The sequence below is a fragment of the Acomys minous genome (assembly GCF_964271855.1).
Source record: "Acomys minous genome assembly, chromosome: 11".
Taxonomy (NCBI): Eukaryota; Metazoa; Chordata; class Mammalia; order Rodentia; family Muridae; genus Acomys; species Acomys minous.
Genome location: NC_140492.1, coordinates 58227801 through 58250977, shown reverse-complemented (window position 1 = coordinate 58250977; position 23177 = coordinate 58227801). Strand labels below are relative to the sequence as shown.

The window sequence follows — 23177 nt, the reverse complement described above, 5'->3', positions numbered from 1 at the left end:
ACCCCCAAAGATGGATGCAAATTACTAATAGATTTGTCTCTAGATGGCTTTGTGAGGATTTATAAGTTGGATTTCATTTAGGCCAGGGCTAGAGGCTCAGCTCAGCTAGGTCGTATTATTGTATAGTTATTACAAAAGTTAAAATATTGTGCTGAGAATAACAATGCACATAAAAGGTAAGAGTTCTTTAGACTTCCATATAGCTCAGTGCTTACCTAGGATGTGCAGGGCCCTGGCCAGGGTGTCTCCAGAAACACAGCAGAGACATGCACGCATGCACACACTACTGTGCCTGGATTGATGGGTGGGGAGTCCTTGTTTCTACCTTTTGCCTATTTGGATTACAAAGAGACTATCCTAGAAAAATCTTAATTTGTAAACAACATTGGTATATTTTATTTCTACATGCTATTATGTAAAGGATAATTCCATCATATCACATTTGAAATTGTGTTTTTAATGATATTTTATATAGATTTTCATGCCATTGTATATAAAACTGCTGTTTATTTTTAATAGACAATTAAATGATATGTTATTGTTTACTTGACATTTATGTTATTGCTAAGTCTGAGTGAAATAATGACAAAAGGAATGCTTGTGCATGTATCTATACAAACATATTTAGACTTTCTGTACATGTATGTATATTTATTAGATCACAACATTCGTAAAGAAAATAGGATAAATTGTTAAGTTCATAAATTTAAGTTCATAAATTTAGTCACAAGTAACTCCCATGTACCAAGACCAAGACATCATTAGTGACCCTGAGACCTACCCCGCCCCCTCACCCACTACTGTTACTTTGATGCTTTTATCTGTTAGCTTGCTTGAGTTTGGAGTGGATATAAATAGAACCACATACACAGTGTACTCTGGTTTCGTTTGTTGCTTATGAAAACCATGGTCGCATGCATTTAGTAGGTTATTCTCATTCCTGAACATATTTTTCATTCTATTATTGCAGACTGTTTCTAGAGTGGGCTATAGGTGTGCTCATTGTACATGGTTTGCCGAGCTAGCGCATGGGGCTGGTTTCAGTCCCCAACACATCTTTTTTCCTCCCCAACAAAAGATTGTTTCTATATATTGGTCATTCTGAAAAGTGCTTCTTTGAGTGTATATTTGTACTCACTGCTTTTGCCTGTTTTCTCAGGATACAGTTTTGTAGCTTGGCAAGTGTTCTGCTTACTGTCGGAAGTTTGTGATTGGTTTGGCAATTTATAAAAATTGCTCCCTATCCTTAGTATCTGGTTTGTCATGTACAAGATTTTAGCTGAAGACATTTTAGTTGTACAATGTAATGAGATGTGGTTTTAGTTTTCATTGCACTGGTAACTAGTGAAGTCGCTACCTTGTCATGCTTAGTGACAGTTCATGTATTATTGTTCCAGTAGAATTTTTGCAGGTAATGTGACAATGGAAAAAATGTTTTTTCCTGATTGTTGTTTAGTTTTTTAAAACTAACTCAGAGAGATTTTCGCGTAGTTTCCCATTGGTAGCAGTTTGGGCATAGAAATGTAAGGTAAGGAAATGTCTAAAAGGTTTTTCTCCCCTTCACGCCTTTGCCATTGTCTCTCTGGCTCTTTCTCCCTCCATTTCACTCACTTCTCTCCCCCTCCCCCTCTTACTTATTTATTCTTTTATTATGTCCAGGGTGTCATGCAGATTGACCTCAAGCTCTGTAGCTGAGGATGGCCTTGAGCTTTCCTTCCCTTGTCTCCATTTCCCTAGTATGAGGATTGCAGCCATGTATGATTCCTCAGGAGTCTTTCCTTGCAACAGTGAGGACTTGCACTAGACTGGTCTTGATGCCATTTTAGGATAATAAAATAATACAGACTTACTGAGCAAATGGTGAAGGTTTTAAACCATAAAAAACACAAAAATGGCTGTAGGCTCACGGCCTACTATTAATGCTTTTGTGGTAGGGTTTTAGTATTTCTTTTTGTTGTTCTCCTGTGAGGGTATTTGCATGTTTGGATAGTTTGCTCCAAAATTTGTATATTTGTTTAAAGTTTTAAAACATTTTTTCATGTTTAGTTGTATTTGCCACTTACCCTTCACCATGACTATTTCTGTTATTTATGTTAGTCAGATGTAATCTTACTAGTAACAATACATAATAAGTGTAGTTTGCTATTGAGTATTAGAGTTTGTAGTTGTGTTATTATAAATAATACTGTAATGTTATGTGAGCATTGTAATGTTTTTTTTTATTTCTTCAGTATGGGTTGCTTTTGGCTTTGGCTATATATTGGTTACCTTATAATTCACACACACAAAAAAATCCCAACGAATTTATAGTTGTATTTGATAATTTCAACTTAATATCTTTATATATGATATAGCAGAAGAATTTTAAAATATATTTCTGTGTTCACACATAATCCCTAGAAAGTAGTAAATGTTCTCACAGACTAGAGAAGAGAAGTAAAAGAGAATCAGTACATGAGAATCAATCAATCTTGTCTGTGTCTGTCTGTCTATGTATATATGTGTATGTATAATTTTAAATTTATTTTCTCTGGAGTAGGGATTTGGTCAGAGGACTTGGTAGAGTCATTTCTCTCTACTTTTGTCTATACGTGGATTCTAGGCTCAAACTCAGGGTGTCAGGCTTGTGTAGTAGCATTTCACCTGCTGAACCACCTTGCCAGCCCTGGAAATGGATATTATATTGAAAAGCAGAGAAATTGGAAGGGTAATCTATTCATTTGATTTCAATGCACATAGGGATTTTTTGCCTGCATGCATGTCTGTGCACCACAAGTGCACCCAGAGAGTTTGGAACACCTCCCCCCCCTCCTGGAACTGGAGTTAAAGTTGTGAGCTGCCATATGGGTGCTGGGAATTGAACCCTGGCTCTTGGGAAGAGAGTGGGCAGTACTCTTAATCTGAGCCATCTGTTCAACCAAGGAAGGAGAATTAAATGGAAGGAAAGATGAATGAGCTTTAGCTGTATTAAACTTTACGAAGATGGGGCTTTTTGTAGTTAGTAGCCCTCCGCATGTCCAAGAAGCCACACACCTGCAGTGTGTGATGATGATTAATGGCAGATATGTTTATTGATGCCTTAGGATTTTGCAAGTCCTCTTTTTGTAATATTGTTTGATTTTGTTTTTTTATTTTTTGGATAGGAAATGGCTATTACTGCACTAACAGACAGCTGAGGAGATGACTAAACTAATGAGTAACATCATGTATCTCTTGTATGTTGCTATCAACTGTTCTTTTTCTGTCCCTCTGTGTGTGATGTGTGGGTGTTTGGAGAGCCATCAGTTTAGTAAGGGTTGTTTACGCAGCACAGGTAAAGGGCAGCTAACTGGTGCCTGTACCATTGAAGGAAACGCCTCTTCCCTTCCCTAGCAACCTCAGGGAGGGATGGGGCCTTGTGAGCCCTCCCTCCTCTGTGGACAGTGAGAGGCCCAGATGCGTGCAGCCTGTGCAGATGTGTCAGGAACTGCTAGTGTGAGTTACTGAGTTCACTGATGGTCTTGGTCCTAGTTCTAGTTTTGAAATTTTATAGTATGGGTTGAGCGGCCTCACTGAAATTCCTTATTGGCAATGTGAATATAAGAAGTAATTCACAGAGCTGGGTGTGGTAGCTCACACATTTAATCCCTGAGGCAGGCAGATTGCTGTGAGTTCGAGGCCAACCTGGTCTACAAAGGGAGTCCAGGACAGCCAAGGCTACAAAGAGAAACTCCTTGTCTCAGAAAAAGAAAGAAAGAAAGAAGTAATTCATAAAACATAGTAGTCAGGGCCGGGTGGTGGCGGCGCATGCCTTTAATCCCAGCACTCGGGAGGCAGAGGCAGGTGGATTGCTGTGAGTTCGAGGCCAGCCTGGTCTACAAAGTGAGTCCAGGACAGCCAAGGCTACACAGAGAAACCCTGTCTTGAAAAACAAAACAAAACAAAACTCCACAAAAAACATAGTAGTCAGGGTCTTATGTGCACATGGACATAGAAGACTTGGATTTAAATTTTACGTTCTCTCTTAATACGGTTTTAAACATTAAATTTAATATTTTTGGACCTTAGTTTTATTTTCCAGTGGTTAAAATTTAAGCTTAGAGTTATTGTATAAATGCAATTCTACAGCAGTCTAGAAACTATGTATTACCTACCCACCACTCCAACACACAGTATCCTTAAGTAGACAGATGCTCCCTGGGACATGGAGCCCAAAGCTCTGCATTTTTGACAGTGCCACAGCTATGATCTGTAACGTCATCACTTAAGACTGTATTTGTCAAGTTTCCCCACTGTAAAGCTAATGGTTTTTGTTGTAATTGTCAAATATTTTTGAGGAAATACTTTGACACACTGTATTTATCATTTCATTATGCATATTTATTCCATTGGCTTATAATCTAGTACAGCCATTGCTTTTTGCTTGCTCCTTTTGTTCCAGTTTGGGCCTTTAGGAATTCTTTCATCCGGCTCCTTTGACATATCCTGATCCTTTTCTAAGCACTTGAGCTTCTGACACCACCGTGTTTTAGTTTTGGACACAGACTGTTTTGTTTTGTTTTGTTTTGTTTTGTTTTTAACTAAGACAGGATTTCCCTGTGTCCCCTTGGCTGACAAGGACTGGCTTTGTAGACCAGGCTGGCCTCAAACTCAGAGCGATCCACCTGCCTCTGCCTCCCATTTTAGATACGCAATTAGCTGTTTCCTAAGTAGTTGTGAGTCTGTTATATGTAGATAGAGATAAGTAAAAAGCAGTTTCTGGGTGCTGGATGTAGTGAGTGTCATCCCTTCTTGGTGATCTCAGCTGATAGAACTAGGAAGTACAGACATGGCTGCTCACCCACATGTGTGTGCAGCCTTCATACACGTGCCTTTGTTTTGATGGGGACAGGCATTTCTAGGAGAAGAGATTGGGTGAAGGAGGAGGAGAACAACATGGTTGATGTGTCTAAGTCAGTTGTCATTCTGGTAGTGGGACTCTTCACACTCTTGAAAAAATTGAGGACTTGTTAGGCTTTGCTGTTGATTACATTAGTATTTACTCTATTAGAAAATTTAAAATGAAGCATTTTTAAAAGTTTTATTTTAATGTATCTCAAACATATTTTAAGTAGTAACTTCTTTATTAATAAGAAACGTTAAAACTTTTAAGATTTATTTTTTTTTTTCTATTGAGTGCTTCTTGCATGGATGTCTTTGTGCTGTGTGTGTACCTAGTACCCATGGAGGTCGGAGGAACTGGGACAGGAGTGACAGTCCCTCCTGTAACTGGGTGTCACTATGTGGGTGTTAGAAATCAAACCAAATACCATGTGTCCTATACAAGCAGCCTATGTTCCCAGGCACTGAACCATGTTTTCAGCTTCAACCATTTGTTTTGGTTTTGGTTTTGCTTTTTTGAGAGAGGATTTCTCTATGTATCCTTGGTTGGCCTAGAATGTGCTATGTAGACCAGGCTGGCTTTGAACTCAGAGAGAGCCACCTGGCTCTGCTTTTCAAGTTCTGGGATCAAAGGCACGGCCTTGTCCTGTTTTAAAGATCTGTTTGTTACTTTTATTTATATGTGTATGTGTGCACACGTGTAAATTTCTGTGTACTATGTGCATGTAGGTGCCCTTGGAGGGCAGAAGTCATCTGATCCTCTGGAACTGGAGGTACAGGTGGTTCTGAGCCACCTGATGTAGGTGCTGGGAACAAAACTGAAGTCCCTTGCAAGAGAAGTCAGCAACCTTAACTTCTCTACAGTCCTGAACAGTAACTTTCATAAAACAAAAAGTTTAATGAGAAGTGACTTATGCATTTCTGTAGCTCTCTTCATTGTCTGGATCAATATAAAATATTTGGATTCTCTTACTAATGCATCTAGTCTTTGCTACTGTCATTTGTTAAACAACCATAAAATATACTGTCATCATCAGAGTACATGCGAGTAAAGGAAGTATTGTTGTGACAGTTGTTTGATCAACAAGCGTGACATGGAGAGTATCAGGGTCCTTCAGGAGGACCCCACACTTGAAAATCATTGATTTAACACTTACGGGGAGGGGATTATTGAACCAGTTCAAAGCAGTTGCCAGGAGGCAAAGGAGAGAACTTCAGTGGATACAATATCATGGAGGTTAGAGGAGTAGAATTTCCTACTAGAAGTGATCAACATTGCCTCTTAAGATAACGTGATTTGAGCCTGCTGTAGTGGCCACTTGCCTTTAGTCCCATCACTCGGGAGGCAGAGGCGGGGGGATCTATGTGAATTTGAGGCCAGCCAGAGAAACCCTGTCTCAAAAAAACAGGAAGAAGAAGAACAACAACAAAAAACCCCACAAACAAACAAACACCCCCCCCCACACACACACACAAAGGCCTAGGCAGGCAGAGCTCTATGAGTTCGAGGCCAACCTGATTTACAGCTAAGGCTACACAGAGAAACCCTGTCTCGAAAAACCAAACCAAAACAACAACAAGCTAACTTGGTTTACTCACTTGTCATTGGAAGATGCTGCTGTAGGAAGCATACTTGGGAAGTAGACAAATGTTTTACCTGGGATTGCACAGCCTCCTCAGAACCTTAGCTGGCAGAGGAGTTCTGTACAGGAGTTTGCATAACTGTGGGTCAGGCAGAGGGGAGGGTGTGACTCATAAGCACAAATGCCTGCCCATCCATGCTCTATTCTGTAGCTTTGGGATCTTAGGATTTGACATCTTTCTATTGGCTGGTTATATTAGTTCTGTCAAAAGTGTCCAGAGTCAGTCACTCTGTTTTTCTTCTCTTCCTCTCTGCCCCCTCCCTCTGTCTCCTGCCTTAGATTTCTCCTCTCCTATATTTCATAAATATGGCAAGCAGTGCTAACATTCTTTGGCCCAGTATAGGTGCAGTGCAGGTAATTGTGTCATAGCTTCCTTTTCGCACTTAACGCTTGTTAGACTTGTAATCGTCTTGATTCAGCTTGTTTCCCAGACAGTGTTTTGAGACAGTTTCCTTCTGTTCCTTTTAACATAGCTATGTAATACTTTTACTCAGTATAACCACTTTTTCTAAATTTGGAGTCAGTTATTTGTCTATATATTCCAGCTGCGGATTATTCTTTCAATATCTTTGGCCTTTAGAAGGATAGCAATTAGAAAAATTTGGGCCCACAGGAATTATAGCAGCCAGTGAATTGTGTTTCTCAGAAGTAGAAAAGGAGCTGGTGGAGCCAGCGATGGTGCTGTAGGAGGCAGGAGGCAGCGGAACGTGGTGATGGGTGAGGGGGGCGGCAGCTGGGCTAGAGGGAAGTTCAAAGATACTTTTCTTAGTGCCTGACAGTAAATGAGAATTCAAAATTTGACGTTGAAAATTGACAAGACTATATTGCTCCAAAAGTGGAGTCATGGGTAAAACCGGATGTGTTTGCTGGTAGATCACATAAAATCATGAAAGGTGGGGTTAGGAGCTGGTTATTGATTCATCGACGGCAGCTTAGTATTACCCTATTTCTCACTAAAGACACAGTTCATATTAAGGTATTTGTAGAAGGGTCATAATGAGAAGATATCCTAAGTTAGCAGAGTTGGTGGTGCAACTAGATTTGTATGTGGAATGTTGGGAATGAGAAAAAGGGGCGGGGCCCAAACGATTTCAAGGAGCTGGTTATTTTTTTGGGGGGGAGATAGGGAGAGGAGAATAAGTAAAATTTTGTAGACCTTATTAATACATCAGCTGGCATTTATGTGTTACATTAGCATTATTGGGTCTGGGGAAAGAAAGCTGGGGAGGGAGGCAAGTTTAGAAGTAAAAATTAAACAGAATATATAATGACAGACTTGCAAATCTAACTAACTCATTTCATCCATGAAACCTGTCAAGTTGTCTTTTCCTATTCTCCCTTTGCCATTTTTTCTCTGTACCATTCATTCATTTAGTTAATGACATGTGCTGTCTTGAAGTATTAGTGTTTTGTTGTGCATCAGAACTGTGCTGTTTGTACATTTAAAGCCCTGGTAAACAGAGACCTCGTGTTTAGAGTGTACTTTATGTCTAGAATGGTACTTGCACAGATGAGCTCAGTAGGTTTTTGTTTTATTCTTTTGCTGTACTGAATTTAGTAGCAAGCAGGCACTTAGTAGCTACCAGATGGGTACAAAATGTAGGAAATTACAACAAAGAATGTTTTGTATAAACGTGGAATCTTTAAAGATAAGAAAGACATTCTGGACTCGGAACTGAGTTAAAGTCCAGGCTTTAAGAATTAAGGGAAGGGTGTTTTAAGTCTATTAAGGCTCCTTTATGTCCAGACATGCAAGAATAAAGAGAAGCACAGGGGAGAGCAGGGAGTGGGCAGTGCATCCTTTGCGGGACGTGGGACCAGGGCAAGAACAGCAGGTGTAGAGTTTTAGGTACTGAAATATTTGGGTCTGGTTAGTGGGTTTGGGAGTCATGCTGAGGATTCAGGCTCTTAGGAAGCCGTGAGGGCGCTGTCAGAGGACTGGGGGCATGCCTGAAGTAAAACAACAAGGAACACTTAGGGTTTTGTTTATTATTATTATTTTTTAGTTTGATATATTTTATCTGAGTGGTGGTGACATATTCTTTTAATCCCAGCACTCAGGAAGCAGAGGCAGGTGGATCTCTGAGTTCAAGGCCAGCTTGGTTTACAGAGTGAGTTCCAGGACCGCCAGGACTATACAGAGAAACTCCATCTTGAAAAACCTCTCAAGGAAGGGGCAGGGTGACTTACAGAATATCTCTTGTCACATTTACAAAGTTTTCTTGTTTTTATAGATTACTGTTGTAGCTTTGTTTGGACCAGGGAAGTCTGAAATCCTTTCATGCATTCTTTCACCTTTTGTACTTTTCTCTCTGACTTTCTCAGCATCTTTGAAAAATTTACTTTTAAATATTATCTGTCTGTGTATATGATGTATGTATGTGAGCACACATGCCGTGGCGTGTGTACAGAGTGTGTGTGTATGTGAGCACACATGCCGTGGCGTGTGTACAGAGATGGAGAGGACAACTTTGTGGAGTCTGTTCTCTCCTTTCTGTGGGTTCCAGGGAAGTGATCCCATGTCTCCAGGCTTGTTCAGCAGTGACTTTACCCCACTGAACCCTTTCCCCACCCGTCCCCCCATCTTTTTGTAAAAGGATAGAGTGACGAGGGGAGGGCTGAATGTAGTTCGTGTTTGCGATAGACCCTGTGCTTAAGACTGGAGCACAGTTGCAAGTTACATGGAGAGGGAACTATTTCATTCCATTTTGAGTTACAAACATGTTGCACCATTCTGAAACTGTAATCTACTGTCTGCCTGGGTTTGTGCCTTTTTTATGTTGTAAGTGTCCCTCATATTTGAAAGTGACAGTCTTAATTTGATCACTTTCCATGAGTGTGTTGGTAAAACTGCACTCTTTTAAAAGACTGTGCTTGTGAAGACTTGAGTTGTGCAAAGCTGCTGCTTGCAGAACTTGCTTCTGAGCCTGTCGTAACTCTCTATTTGAGTTCCCATTGCTTTCTCTTTTCTGTTTTGAGTTTTTGAGACATGGTCTGTTTAGTCTTGGCTATCCTGGAACTCACAGAGATCTGTCTGATTCCCCAAAGCTGGGATTAGAGACCACCGTGCCCTGTGAGTTCCTCTTACTGCTGCATGTTATATTTTCGTGTGTTTTTTTTCCTTCAGTTTATAAACTGGGGGGGTGGGGGGAGTGTTAGAACTGCCCTTTGGAGCCCCTGTGTAATTGGAGCAGCCCCCCAGCTGTCTTATGTCTCTTACCACTGCTTGCCTAGCATCAGCCTGAGTGTGTGGTTGTGTTTCAGGGACCTCCGTGCTGAGGTGGTGACTCACCATTCTGTGCCTCCCTCCAAACAGCTGGCACCAAGGCAACCCTCTTATGCTGTAGCCCAGTAGAGTTATTAGCCAAGGAATATTTTGCCTGTTGAACTATGGTTTCACCAACTTCATTTCAGGAATTCATGATCGACACCATTTCCTTATTTTGCCAGTCAACCCCACCTGGCTCACATCGGTTAAGCATTCTTCTCAGGAATCTTTAACAGCTACCTGTCTTCCAGTTGACTCTGTAAGGTGGTCTTAATCATTGGTGCCATATCTTTTGTAGAGTTTGGAAAACATAGTCATGTTAACTGTTGTTTTGGGTCCACAAGCCTGAGCATTAGTGGCCCTAACAAATGAGCTAACAGAAGCAATAATGAAAAGCACAGAGAGGAAAGCCAGGCTGAGAGGAGGATTCAGGAGAGTGCATCATTGGGGTTCTGACATGAGATTTAGGTTTAAACAGAACAAGAGCATCCTGAGGTGGCCCTGGTAATTTGTCGAAATTGTGTGAAATTCCTTTCCAGGAGACACATTCCTCCCCTGGCTGGCACTTTGCACTTTAGTTTCTGATACTGTGTTGACTTTTGTTGGAACATAACCTTTCTTGTGTTTGTAACCTCAGTATTAGTTTCTTGATTGTGGCAGTAACCTGTATGCTGGTAGGTCTTATAAACATCCCTTTCCAAGACTTCATTAATCTTTTTTTTTCTAGTTCAACAGCATTTCTCAGTTTAATATACTCTGTTATTGTTTCTCAGCTGCCTACTAATTCTTTAGCAGTTAGTTTAGTTGGTGTACATATACATATAGTCACTCTGAAAACATTTATGTAAAAAGAATTGGATGCAGTTTGGGAGTGGGTAGTCACAAAAGGCTTTCTGTGTGTGTGTGTGTGTGTGTGTGTGTGTGTGTGTGTGTGTGTGTGTGTGTGTGTGTGTAGCAGGAAGAGAACTGGACAGAGGTTCAGTGAGTTAAGCGCCTTGTGTGTAGTGCACTGACACGCGGGTTAGGTTTAGAGGAGTTGGTGTAGAGGGTAAGAGGTAGTTACAGTTAAGCAGTGCTGTCATAGTGCGCTCCCACCATTGATCTTGAAGAAGTCTCACACTTACAGGGATTGGTGGCTATCAGGATAGGGTTACTTCTGCTCCAGGGAACTCTGTCCTGTGAGGATGTGCTATCCTAGGTATCTAAGGTGACTCAAGAAGAAAGGCTAAGGACATGATTTTTCTATGCTATCAACCATCCAGGAGATGAGGTTGCTACACAGACACTGCTGGACAGGAAAGCAGGTAGCCTAAAGTAAAGGAGACAAACATAAAACCAAACAGAGAAGCCAGACTTTTATCCAAATTGTTTTACCTTAAAGACCAAGTGAGGAGTCAGTGCTTTTTAGCAAAAACAGTTTCTAAGAGCCTGTTATAATTCTCCCCTTGTGTGTGAATATTCTCAATCTTGGGAGAACTAGATTACCAGCTAATCTAGGCTTATAGATTTCCTGGTCCAGCGATAAACTAGTGCATGAGAGCCAGCAGACTCTAATGACAGCAGCACATAGGTGAACAGAGCAGGATGTTTGTGCCTGAAAGTACAAGTGCCCCTATAGAGCAGAGCCAAAGAAGATGGAGCAAGTTCTACTTGTTATTACAAGCACCATTAATGAGAACTCTAGTGAAAGGAATTTGGTGTCTGGTAATCATTTGTAAAATGCACTTCCCTCTAACTTCCTAGCTGGACTTACTCTCGGAAGAGTTAACACAAAGTGATGTTGTTTTGTTACTGATGTTAATACAAGGTTTTGGTGTGTGGTCTGGGCTGGCTTTACCCTCATGATTTAACCCCCTTTTGCCTCCCAAGTGTTAGAAGTACAGGCACATGTCATCATGCCATTTTAGTTCTGGCGCCCCACGCCGACCCCTTGTCTCTGAACAGTTTTCTCTGACAAAGTGACTAACTATCCCATGGTTTGGTTTTCCTTACCGCTCATCACTAGGGAGTTTATCCTGATGGGAGTTTATCCTGATGGGAGTTTATCCTGATGGGAGGTTATCCTGATGGGAGGTTATCCTGATGGTTTGATTTAGATCCCATGTGTAGGGAGAGGGATAGATAGATGACAAGGAGTTAATAACCAGTCAACCTTTCTGGCTAAACTCAAACAATTTGTGAAGTGTAGAATGAGTCTTCCTTGGTGTCCATCCTCAGGCTTAGTTCTCTCTGTCCTGCAGGTGATGCCCTAGCATCCCCAAAATACCCCTCAGGTTATCCTGTTAGAAGTTGTACCTCTGCAGAATGCACACTGGACTTTATTCATTTCTAAAATCAGCTTTGTTTTTTTTAAACAGATAAGTGTAAAGCAGGAAATTACTTTTACTGATGTGTCTGAGCAACTGATGAGAGACAAAAAGCAAGTCAGAGAGCCAGTAGACTTACAGAAAAAGAAGAAGCGGAAACAGCGCTCTCCTGCAAAAGTAAGAGAACGTGTTAAGGTGTGGTCACTAACCTTTTCTCTTTACACTGTTGGTTTGTCTTGTGGGCAGGAACACGGTTGGGCCTTAATCTAGATGTAGACATCTTTTTTTTTTTTAAAGGCATTTATTTATTTATTTATTTATTTATTTATTTATTTATTTATGTGCTCTATTTCATTATAGGTGGTTGTGAGCCACCATGTGGTTGCTGGGAATTGAACTCAGGACCTCTGGAAGAGCAGTCAGTGTTCTTAACCACTAAGCCATCTCCAACCAATGTAGACATCTTAATGTGATTTAGTGGCTGGTGTGTTACACCAGCCTCTGCAGCAGGCAGTAAAGAAGAGAGATGCATACCTGTGTGGGGATGTGGTGGGCCATGACTTTTAATTTCTCTCTCCTTTCCTTTCCCCTCTTCCCTCTCTCCTTCTTTCCCTTCCCTCCCCAAGATATATAGGGGCCTTTCTCGTTTGTATTCTTACTGTAGGTGTTAATGGTTCATGAAAGTTTACACTGATTGTTCATCAGAGACACCTTTAATAGACTGTACGCTCCCTGAGAGCAGAGACCTCATTTTATCACAGCTGTATCAAGAGCCTGAAGTGGGAAGCTAAATGAATGCTTAATAAATGCTGTTAGGAGCCAGCCTGTTTGGTGGCTTTCTCTTGCAGGGGCATTGTCTTGGTGTTCTGTAGCATGTAGCATTGGCAGTTCATCTTCATAGTTCTTCCCCCCCCCCCCCCAACCTTTAAAGAGAGTCTCATATAGCCAAAATCAGCCTTGGACTTAATGTGTAGCCAAGGATGACTCTGAGCTTCTGACTTTTCTGCTTCTACCTCCTGCCTCTAGGATTACACAGGAGTGGACCCCATGCATGCTGGACAAGTACTTGTCCTGAGCTACATCTTCAGATCCCCCTTTTAAACTTTCTTTGAGACAGGATCTTGATACAATCAAGATTCCTTGAGCTTGGAATCTTCCTGCCTCCATCCCCTGACTGCTAGGCTTACAGGCATGAACTACCATGCTGATTCAGTAGCAGGGTTTTTTTTGATGGCTACTTCCTGTATTTTTATTTAAAATCATAGCCACTACCTGTCTTATTCTCTTGTATGCTGTAGTGGGCTAGAACAACTAGTACCAGCTTGCGGAAGCGAGCAGTCTGCTGAAGTGTCAGCAGGCCGAGAGCTTCCTGCTCTTCTAGTCCCCACTGTTAGCACAGCCCTTGCTGCTGGCTTAGGGACACAGAGCACGCGCTTATAGTATTGTACTATCTACAACAATCCAGTTACGGTTTTGGTTCTCTGTCATACTCCCTTTCTGTCTTCAAAATTTAGTGGATTTGTGAAAATGTAATTTCTCATTTTTCAGCTTGTAATGTATGTTTAACCCATTTTTGTACTTAAACTTAACAATAGTCATTTTTGTTTGTTTTACAGTGCTAGGGATTACACACACGTGCACACATGCACACATACACACAGTACCATTGAGTCATATCCCTAGCTCTGTAGAGTTTTTAAAGCATTTTTATTAGCTGTGTAATGTTGCTGAGTGTTGCTGTGTTGTTGTGTTCTCTCCATTTTAAGTCAGTGCTGTATATTTATTATTGAGTTGTGGAATCAAAGGAGACCCACTTGATTTCCCAAATCGAGTGGATGTGACTGTGCTGCCTGAACTCTTGAAAGCCTGGAGGGCCAGACTTGACTTTTGTCCCACTATGAGTGTCATACTGTAGTTGGAATCTGCATTTCCTTAGTTTTGGGTCATACTAAAGGCTTCTTTTCCATTTGTCTGATATTTTGTGTTTCACATTTTATGGAATTTCCCTTGTTTTGGAGTCTTTTGATCTTTTTATTGTTATTGTCCTTTACATTAACAAATCAGATTCCTCAGAGTAGTTTCAGGGTTTATAAAAAATTTAACTTATAAAATTGTAATAATGGTTGACTGTGCTACTTTCTGCTCCCTGTTTGCCTACAAGAAATCCGCTTCAAGGTTTATTTGTGTATTTATTGATTGATTGATTGTGTGTGTACTAGTGTTGTGCTTACATGCATGCCTATATACCACATTCATGCCTGGTGCCTGTGGAGGCCAGAAGAGGGCGTTAGATCTGCTGAAGCTGTGAGCTGCCTTGTGAGCACTGACAGCTGAACCTGGTCCTCTGAAAGAGCAGCAATCTGAGCCATCTCTTCAGACCCTCTGTTGCAAGGTTTAAATCAACATATGTGCTAACATATTTTTTTCTAAATAATTTTATAGTGCTATTCTGTAGTTTAATTCTTTTTTTTTTTTTTAAAGGATTTGTTTTCATTATTTCAATTATTTAAAGGAAATTGATTTCCTGAGGGTATGTATGTGAATCACATGCAGCCTGGTGTCTGTAGAAGTCGGGATCGGTCAGTGGATCACCTGAAACTGGAATTACAGACAGTTGTGAGCCACCATGTGGGTGCTGGGAACCAAACCCATGTCCTCTTCAAGAGCAACAAGTGCTCTGAACCACTGAGCCATCTTTTTAGGCCCCATTTTTATTATTTTTAATTATGTGCGTGTGTTTGCATATGAATGCTGGTGCTCTCGGAGCACAGAAAAGGGTATTGGGTTCCCCACAGCTGGAGTTACAGGTGGTTGTGAGCTGTCTGACATGGGCACTGAGAGTCAAACCCAGGTCCTCTGCAAGAATGGTACGTGCTTTTAGCCACCGTACTCTCCAGGCCGGCTTAATGCCTTCTGAAATTCCCACTGAAGCCTGGATTATTACTGTCCAGTACCCGGATCCCCAGGACCTGTTTTGGTGATGTGTTCTCTCTAGGCCTTTGGTGGGTGGGAGGAGCGTGCACTGGGTCAAAGCCAGGCCTCATCTCACTGAAGCAGGCGCTGCACTGCTGAGCTGCATTCCTCGACCTGCTGAGGCATGTGCAAATACACATCCGTTTTCAGAGCCTTTCTTGTCTAAGTCAGTTCTTTGAAGATTTCTAAAAGCACCACCAAGATGTTTTGTCCCAATCAGTGTAGTAGCCAGATGAGAGACAACCATTCTCAGTACAATATACATGAGAGGGAATTTCAGGGCTGTCGCTTCAGTGAATTCTGAGAACAGTGAAATACTATAAACAGTACAGAGCAGACGCAAGTGAGAATAACAAAATAGTTACTTTAAAAACTATTCCCAGCAGGGCGTGATGGTGTATGCCTTTAATCCCATCACTTGGGAGGCAGAGACGGGAGGTGAGCTTGAGGCCAGCCTGGGTCTCCTAGTTCCAGAACAGCCAGGTTCTGTAGAGAGACCCTGTCTTCAAAAACAATGGAACAGCATCAGTTGTTACGTGTAGCTGGCAGAGAAAAGCGTAGCTAGCTTTAACATGGCCTTCAGTTTTCCAGATGAGTAGTCTGTGTCTGAAGGGTTAGGAATTTGAGGCATAAACTGAGTTCTGTTACATCTTCTCAAAAATACCTTAGTACCATATCCTGATATTTTATTGAAGTAACTTATTTTCATTCAATTCAATTCATTTTCAAATGAAGACAGATAAGTTTATGTTGGGCTTATAGTTTGTAAATTGATGTGTTGATGATTTAAGTCTTTTTGCTTGTTTGCTTCTCAAAGTTTGAGATGTAATCTATGCTGAGAGAGTGTTTAAGAAAGTTGCCGGAGGGTGGGCTGTTTAGGAAATACATAGTAGATGGGTGTGAGAACTAGAATTCATCATTTTTGGAGGGCTACTCTGCACCAAGACCTTTCCCAGACCTTGGCCTTTGCCCATCATCAGTGTCTTTAGCATATGCTGCCACTGCATCAGATGGGACCCTGGCGAGCACGTCAGAGCTCACGGCATGTCCACTGTGGCAGTGAGGGGTGCTGCGCTGCTCTGCCATCAGCTGGCACACGCCCTAAGGAGTAGTCATCTTAAAAGTAGGCGGGGTGCTTTGTAACTGAATTGGGGAATATTATCTAGGTTAAGGTATTTTCTCTATTGTGATATAATCTGTTAATGAAAATAGAGGAAATTATAGATGCTTGTTTCTTTCAAATGTCAATTTTTTTCTTTGGATGAGGGGTGTAAAGATGCTTTGATTCAAGTAGATTGAGTTGAACCCAGAACCTCATACATGCTAGAAATCACTGTACTGCTGAGCTGTACCCCAGCCCAAATATTATTATTTTAATCAAAATAGTACATTTAACTGTAACCACCCTTTGGTGTTTCAGTGCTGATGTTTAAAGCTTTTTAAAGCCATACACATTGTAAAACAGTTCTATGAGAAGACAGTGGAGACTCAAGCATTAGACTTGGACATGTTCCCGTTAACTGCTTGTGATTGCTTCACTGCCTCTTTCCTTAAGGACAGGCTAGGCTACTCACTGTTACATCACTGTCTCTGTGGGCAACTCAGCATCACTTTGTTTTGCCTCTTTAAATCTGTTTTTGTTCTGTATTAATGGATAGCTGAAGTGATTAGAAGCCTGTGAAGTCTGTGTAAATGTAATGTAGTATCAGTGTGTTTATGTCAGTGGTTATCACACACACACACACACACACACACACACAGTGTTTGTTGCCTGTGGTACATTTTCCAATCACAGACAACTAGCTCCATCTCCGAAGAGTCTCCTGGGAGGGTGTATACATACTTGAAAAGGGCATAAGGTGATTATGATGTACATGGACGCTTAAGACATTTCACTCTTGATAAATGAAGTATTAACATTTGACTTTGCAATTGACCTTCGTGAGACGTTTTCTACCTCAGAAAATTTTATCATTGTTTCCTTAACATTCATGAATTCTAAGAAAACTTTTTAATAACATTTAATACTTCTGTAATTAGGTATTATAAACAATTTCTAGGCTTTTCAAACTATTTAGTAATTAACTAAGAAAGAGCAGTATGGTTTTAGTTACTTAATGCTTTTAGTATTTCTCCTTCACTTAACAATAATTTGAGTGCCCAGTCTTGACAAGAGCTAAAGGAAGGGAGTGGGTTGCTCTGACTGGAAGCTGCTGAGAACGCTGCTGGACTCTTGAAGGATGAGCACATTCCACACACACACATCAGGAGCTCCATGGTCCCCTCCCAGCGGTTAGCCTGCGCCATTGGTCCCAGAAGAGAACTGAGGTTTGGGAATCAAAAAGATTGAAGGCACAATGATTGTTCAATGAGAAAAAGGTATTTTAGAACAAGCAGTAATGGAGACATTTGTCACACTTTCTTCCTCTCCTTCTTCCCTTGGTTTTTGGAAGAACTACCTTTGAAGATGTACTGATTGTAAGACTAGAGATAAAAATAGGAAATCAAACACAGCGCTAATGAGAAAACACAGGAAGAAAATTAGGAAAATAATATACTAATTATCATTCTGGTTTTCTTATAGAGTAAATGAATTATGGGAAAATTATTTTCCATAGAACTGAACCATTAAAAAGATTCTGACAATAGAAAAAACTTTTAGAGACTGTCACTTACTTCTTTAAACGCAGGAAAACAAGAAAGGACATTTCTAAAGCTAACAGTCAGAGGCTAGTGACATGACTCATTGGGTAAAGGTACTTCCACCACATCTGCCTCTCTGAGTTTGATTCAGGACCCACATGGCAGGAAGAGAAGACTGACACCTGCATGTTGTCCTCTGAGCGCGCGCGCGCGCACATCTTTTTAGCACTCAAGGGCAGTATGCTGAATATGAGTTGTGTTCCATTCTTATAACACAGTGGGGTTCGTATTCTGCCACTGGTAAAGCTTGCCGTTTGAAAATGAAAAATTCAATGTAGCATAGAGACTGAAAAGATTGTGAAGGTGGGGGAGTAGCTCTTCCTAGCATAGTCAGATATACAGGTTTCCCTCTGGATGACCTTGGTAATATGCCTTTGGAGTTGTATTCTTTTGGAGAAGGAAGAAAATCCTTAAAGTCCTTCTCCCATCCTCAGTATTTAAGCAAAACCTCTCATTATTGATGAGAATTTAAATAAGTGGTTCTCAACCTTCCTAATGCTGCAGCCCTTAATACAGCTCCTCATGTTGTGGTGACCCCAACCATAAAATTATTTTCATTGCTATTTCATATCTGAAATTTGCTACTATTATGAATTTACTGATATGTAAATATCTGATATGTAGAATATCTGATACGCAGCCCCTGTAAAGGGTCATTTCCACAGGTTGAAAAACACTGTTTTAAACCATCTTGGGTTTGAGTGGCTTAAATGTTGATGTTGGTTGATGTTTGTCATTAGGTTAAAATATGACTGCATGGATAATTTTAGCAGATACACATAGAGTGCGAGAAGAACCTTTTCTTTTGGCGGAGTATCATACTGATCTGGAAGTGAACTCTTAATTGACTAAACAGAGTTTAGAAGAGGTGTGTTAGTAAGACAGCCCGCCTCACTCCTACACCTCTTCCAGTCTGTGCATGTATATATGTGTGTGTGTGTGTGTGTGTGTGTGTGTGTGTGTAAGTAACTATAACACTAGGAACAGATTTGTCTCAAAACAAAAAATACATAGTGAACCATGAGATTAGGGACACAGAAAAGCTAGGAAATTGCATTTGATGCCAAACATTCTTTTTCTGTAAATTTTAATTTAACACTATTAAACATACATGAAACCCACAAGAGTGGATATTTAAGTATTTGCTAATTTCTTCTCTTGGTAAGACGAAAGCCTGATTGCTGGGTCTTGATAATACACTGTGCTAAAGTAGCAGAGACTGGAGGAAGTTAAACCCAGAGCTGTTGCTGGCAGGGCCCACAGTTTTGGGGGACTGTAAACAAATATTCTGACCTGCAAAGTCAGAATCTTTCTTCAAAACAGAGTTCCCAGCTAAACTAAAAAGGCCGTCTCCCACCTCCTAAACACGAGCCTTCAGCCTTTTCTGCTCTAATGGTGATCATATGTTGAGTGGGGAGCCAAAGCAAAAAATGTTTTTTGGTACTAATAGCAATTTAAGACTGCTAATCTTTTGAGCAAATGTCTGCCCCAAACTGTTGGTCATAATTTGAAAAGATCCTGAAAGGATATAAGTTAGATCTATGCGGAAGAAGACAGTTTGGCCTGAGTTAATCTGCTGCCCGTTCTGTGCCTGCACTTTGTCTTGGATGCTCACCTTTCTCTGGTACCTAGTTAGTGGGTGAGCCACAGGCCAAAAGGTGGAGAAGCACATTTTTAGCAAAGCTTTTTTTGTTTGTTTGTTTAAAGAGCAAAGTGGTAGCTTGTGGGGGGGCTGTGTAGTCTGGATAGCAGGCAGCTGACTGTGTCAGTGATAGGTGCAGAATCTCCACTGTGTCCCAGACTCCAAGTTTGGACATAGGAGTTTTAGCAGTGAATAAAACAGGCAAGTTCATGTGGATGCATTTCAAACAGATTGCATGTTGGAAAAGCCATTGATGCTTGTTTGTGGCAAGATGGACTTTGTCCTGTAAACAAAATATGTGTTATACTGGCCTAATAAAGGAAAGTTAAATTTAAAGTGTCCAAGGATTTGATAGTCTAAACTTATAAATGTGTTCAATTCTTTTGTGTGCTTGCCCATAATATAGTAGTAGTATCTGTTTCAGCCGTATAATTCTACCTTGACATAAGACCTGAATGAACACAGCATGGCTTCCAGTGCAGAAAATATTGACCCTAAACTCTTAACTGTCCATAAAGATCTGTGTACAGTCACGGGTTACACCTCTTCCCAGTGAGGCCTGACAGAGCCGTGCCTTGCAGCTGCTATGCTGCAAAAAACCATTGGACTACCATGGCTTTTGGCACTCATCTTGTTTTTATCAACCTATGTGAAAAGAAGAAAGCCTAGTATTATCTTAGTTATGATATATAATACAGAGCATCATTCTGTTTTGCATATTTTGAATTCTATTTTAAGAGGGTTTGTGCATTTTCTTTTTGTACAGTGTTAACTTGCATTATTATTATGTGAAACTTGACTGGCCAGAAATCAAACCTTTATATTCACTGACTGTTCAGGAAGCTGTGACACCCATTTCCTTTCTCCTGCCAAATGTGTCCCTTCTATGTCTTGGGTGCATAGACTTAAAGCATTGTTGACCACATTGGCAATTTGCCCAGAACCCAAATACCCTGTATAATTTGCATACTAATTATCATTGATTTGCATGTTGTATAGGCTGAACTGTCTTCCTGAATTTAAAGTAAACAGATCCTCTAAAGAGTAAAGCTATTTATCCTTCCCTACTTCTCTTTCCTAGGTTGAAGAAGGGATCATAGCTATGTGTTTGTAGGCCCTAGTCAGTTTCCATGGTCCTTTGTATTTCTTAAGATGCTACCCAGATTCTCTTCACTATTTCAGACAGTCTCTCTCTTTGCTTATTTTCTTTATCTCTTTCTTTTTTATTTTGTGTGTGTAAGGGGAAGTGTTGAGACCATCTCCTTGGCTGTCCTGGAACTCTCTACAGACCAGGCTGGCCTTGGACCCACAGAGATCCTCCTGCCTCAGTCTCTTGAGTGCTAGGTTAGTGTGCCACCATTCTCAGCTTACTTTCTGTACACTTCCTAAGTTGTTTCCCACCTCCTGGCTACGTGCCTCCAGGTCTGATCCGGCTTTTCCTTCTCTGCTTCAGGTTCTTGCCATGTAGCCCAGGCTGACCTTGGGATCTTTATTCTCCTGCTTCAGACTCCTGATCGCCACCATACCTGGCATTCTCTTGTGGTTTTCTGTGCTTCTTCACATAGTGTTCTGTTGTCTTTTTTCTCTCCTTGGTAATGACAAAAGGAATCGTTTGTTCTTATCGCTCTGCCGTGTATCTAACAGGAGGTGATAAAATGCTACATGCTGAGTAAGTTGTTGGTAAGTTAGAATTTGTGAGGCCGAAGATGAGCTCACACTGGTGACTGTCCAGACCATGCTCACAGTGTTCTTAATTGCAGGACACCGGGATGGTAAAATTGGTTTCTTTTCTCCTATCTTCTTCTCCACTACTACCTTTATTTATCTGACAAGTGTTTTTAGGACATGTTTAGCAGTGGTAGTCCTACAGTATCCTCACAGATCCTAGCCTGAGACAATCCAGACTCTACTGTAGGGTTACTGGAAAACTTAATTTTCTCCTTTTTAAAATACAAGAAAATAATAACAGTTAAACTCTTACCTGACTCAAAAAAAAAATGTTTATCTGCTCATCTTTTATCTGCTCAGTTCCTCATCCCTCAACTCAAGGAGTACATATACAAGTAAAAGTATATTCATACACATATAATCATACATACGTACATACATACATACACACACACACACACACACACACAAAAGGACACTATATATCAATATAGATAGACACTATCTATCTAGATCTATAGTATCCTTTTGTGTAGCAGAATTATACACTGGGTTCTGAACTTTTTGAATTGAGAAAATCCTGATTTTTTTTTTCCATTTGAGTAGATAGAATTTCTCAATTTATTTACAGTCACTTAAAGTTAAGCTGAATTGGTTTTCTGTGCTTTAGCCATTCTCTTTTGTTGATTGATACTTGACTTTTCTCCCTGTATACATGAGAATTTGAAATAGAAAATTAAACTGTACTCACTCTGGCAGCCCCTTAGGGATTTTGGTAGCCACCAGCATTACAAGGGAGGTGGCAGAGTGCTTCTAAGGTTTAACTACTGATTTTTACCTAATCCAAGTCAAATTGTACTTTCCTACATTAAAGGTACCACTATTTTAATAGTCTTTTCCAGATTATTTCTGAAAGAAATTTTTTTACAGCCTCTAGTGACCATTGCTTATATTGTCCTTTTAAAGCATAGTATTTACATTTTAAAAACTTTGTTTTGTTTTTGCCTTTTTTAAAACTAGATCCTTACAATAAATGAGGATGGATCACTTGGTTTGAAAACCCCTAAATCTCACGTTTGTGAGCACTGCAATGCTGCCTTTAGAACCAACTATCACTTACAGAGACATGTCTTCATCCATACAGGTACTGAGTCAAAATGGGCTTGCAGCTGTTAAAATTGTTACCGTTGTTATTTTCATCTTCGTATAAATGTCATCCGTCTTAAGACCATAGCTAACTTGGTATTGTCCGTCAGAATCTGGAGCCAGACCATCAGGAGGAAACCAAGAAAGACGAGAAGTTTTTAGCACAGACATACACATTTAATAGTCTTCACTGGGTACTTACTTGGCTTAAAGCACTCTTTAACTAGAGAAACTGCTTAAGAATGCATTCATCTCTCTGCGCTAGGTGTAGGACCAGCACAGGCAGTGTTTAGAAATCAGATATTAGAAACGATAGCAACAAAAATTGAAGTTGTTGAAAAATAGAGCTAAAGACAGATTATTGCATACCTCTAGAAAAGCAAGCGAGAGAGCTTAGGTGACTTGGTGGGTGAAGGAGAGAGGAAGTAATGAGAGACAGTTGGTGAACTAGAAAAGTACAGTGATGGCCAGAAGCTGAGGGAGAGGCCGTCACATGGTGGCTGGGAGCTGTGGACCAGAGGAGCTGGTGGGGACACACCTGAGACTTGAGACTGCCCTTGTAGCGTGTGGTGGGAGGAAGGGGGCGTGTCAAGGAGCGGAGCAGCCTTGAAGCCAGGCTTCCAGGTGTTTATACAGTTCTGAACACTGAAGAAAATAGGTAAAGGGCAAAGGGGCATGGCTAACCACAGAGAACAGGGTGGGGTGGCCTTCAGATAAGGAAGAAGAGAGGTTTAAAGCCCACCCAACTAGTCTACAGAGCGCGTTCTTAACTTGTGTATCTTTTAAGTTTTGTTTTCTTTTTTATTAGAAGGATGTGAATCAAGTTTTATTTTTGTGTGATTGTGAAAATGTAAAACTTTAAAATCTGGATGAAGCTTTTGAGGGAAAGTAGAACTGTTAATGAAAAATGTTTTTTTTAAATCTAATGATGGTGTTTTAGAATTTTTCAAAATCTGGGCTTCTAAGAC

At 40.6% G+C, this 23177-nt stretch overlaps 1 protein-coding gene across 8 annotated transcripts in view; it reads left to right on the top strand.

Moving 5' to 3' along the window:
- ZNF148 (zinc finger protein 148) overlaps nucleotides 1-23177 on the top strand; it is a 116769-nt gene that overhangs the window by 60224 nt on the left and 33368 nt on the right. For 7 of the 8 annotated variants that reach the window (XM_084802121.1, XM_084802117.1, XM_084802119.1 and 4 more), the window contains 2 exons: nucleotides 12129-12272; nucleotides 22084-22207. In XM_084802121.1, coding sequence (XP_084658247.1) covers nucleotides 12129-12272; nucleotides 22084-22207 — 268 coding nt within the window. The remainder of the gene's footprint in view (nucleotides 1-12128; nucleotides 12273-22083; nucleotides 22208-23177) is intronic. The other variant, XM_084802120.1, reaches the window with a different exon arrangement.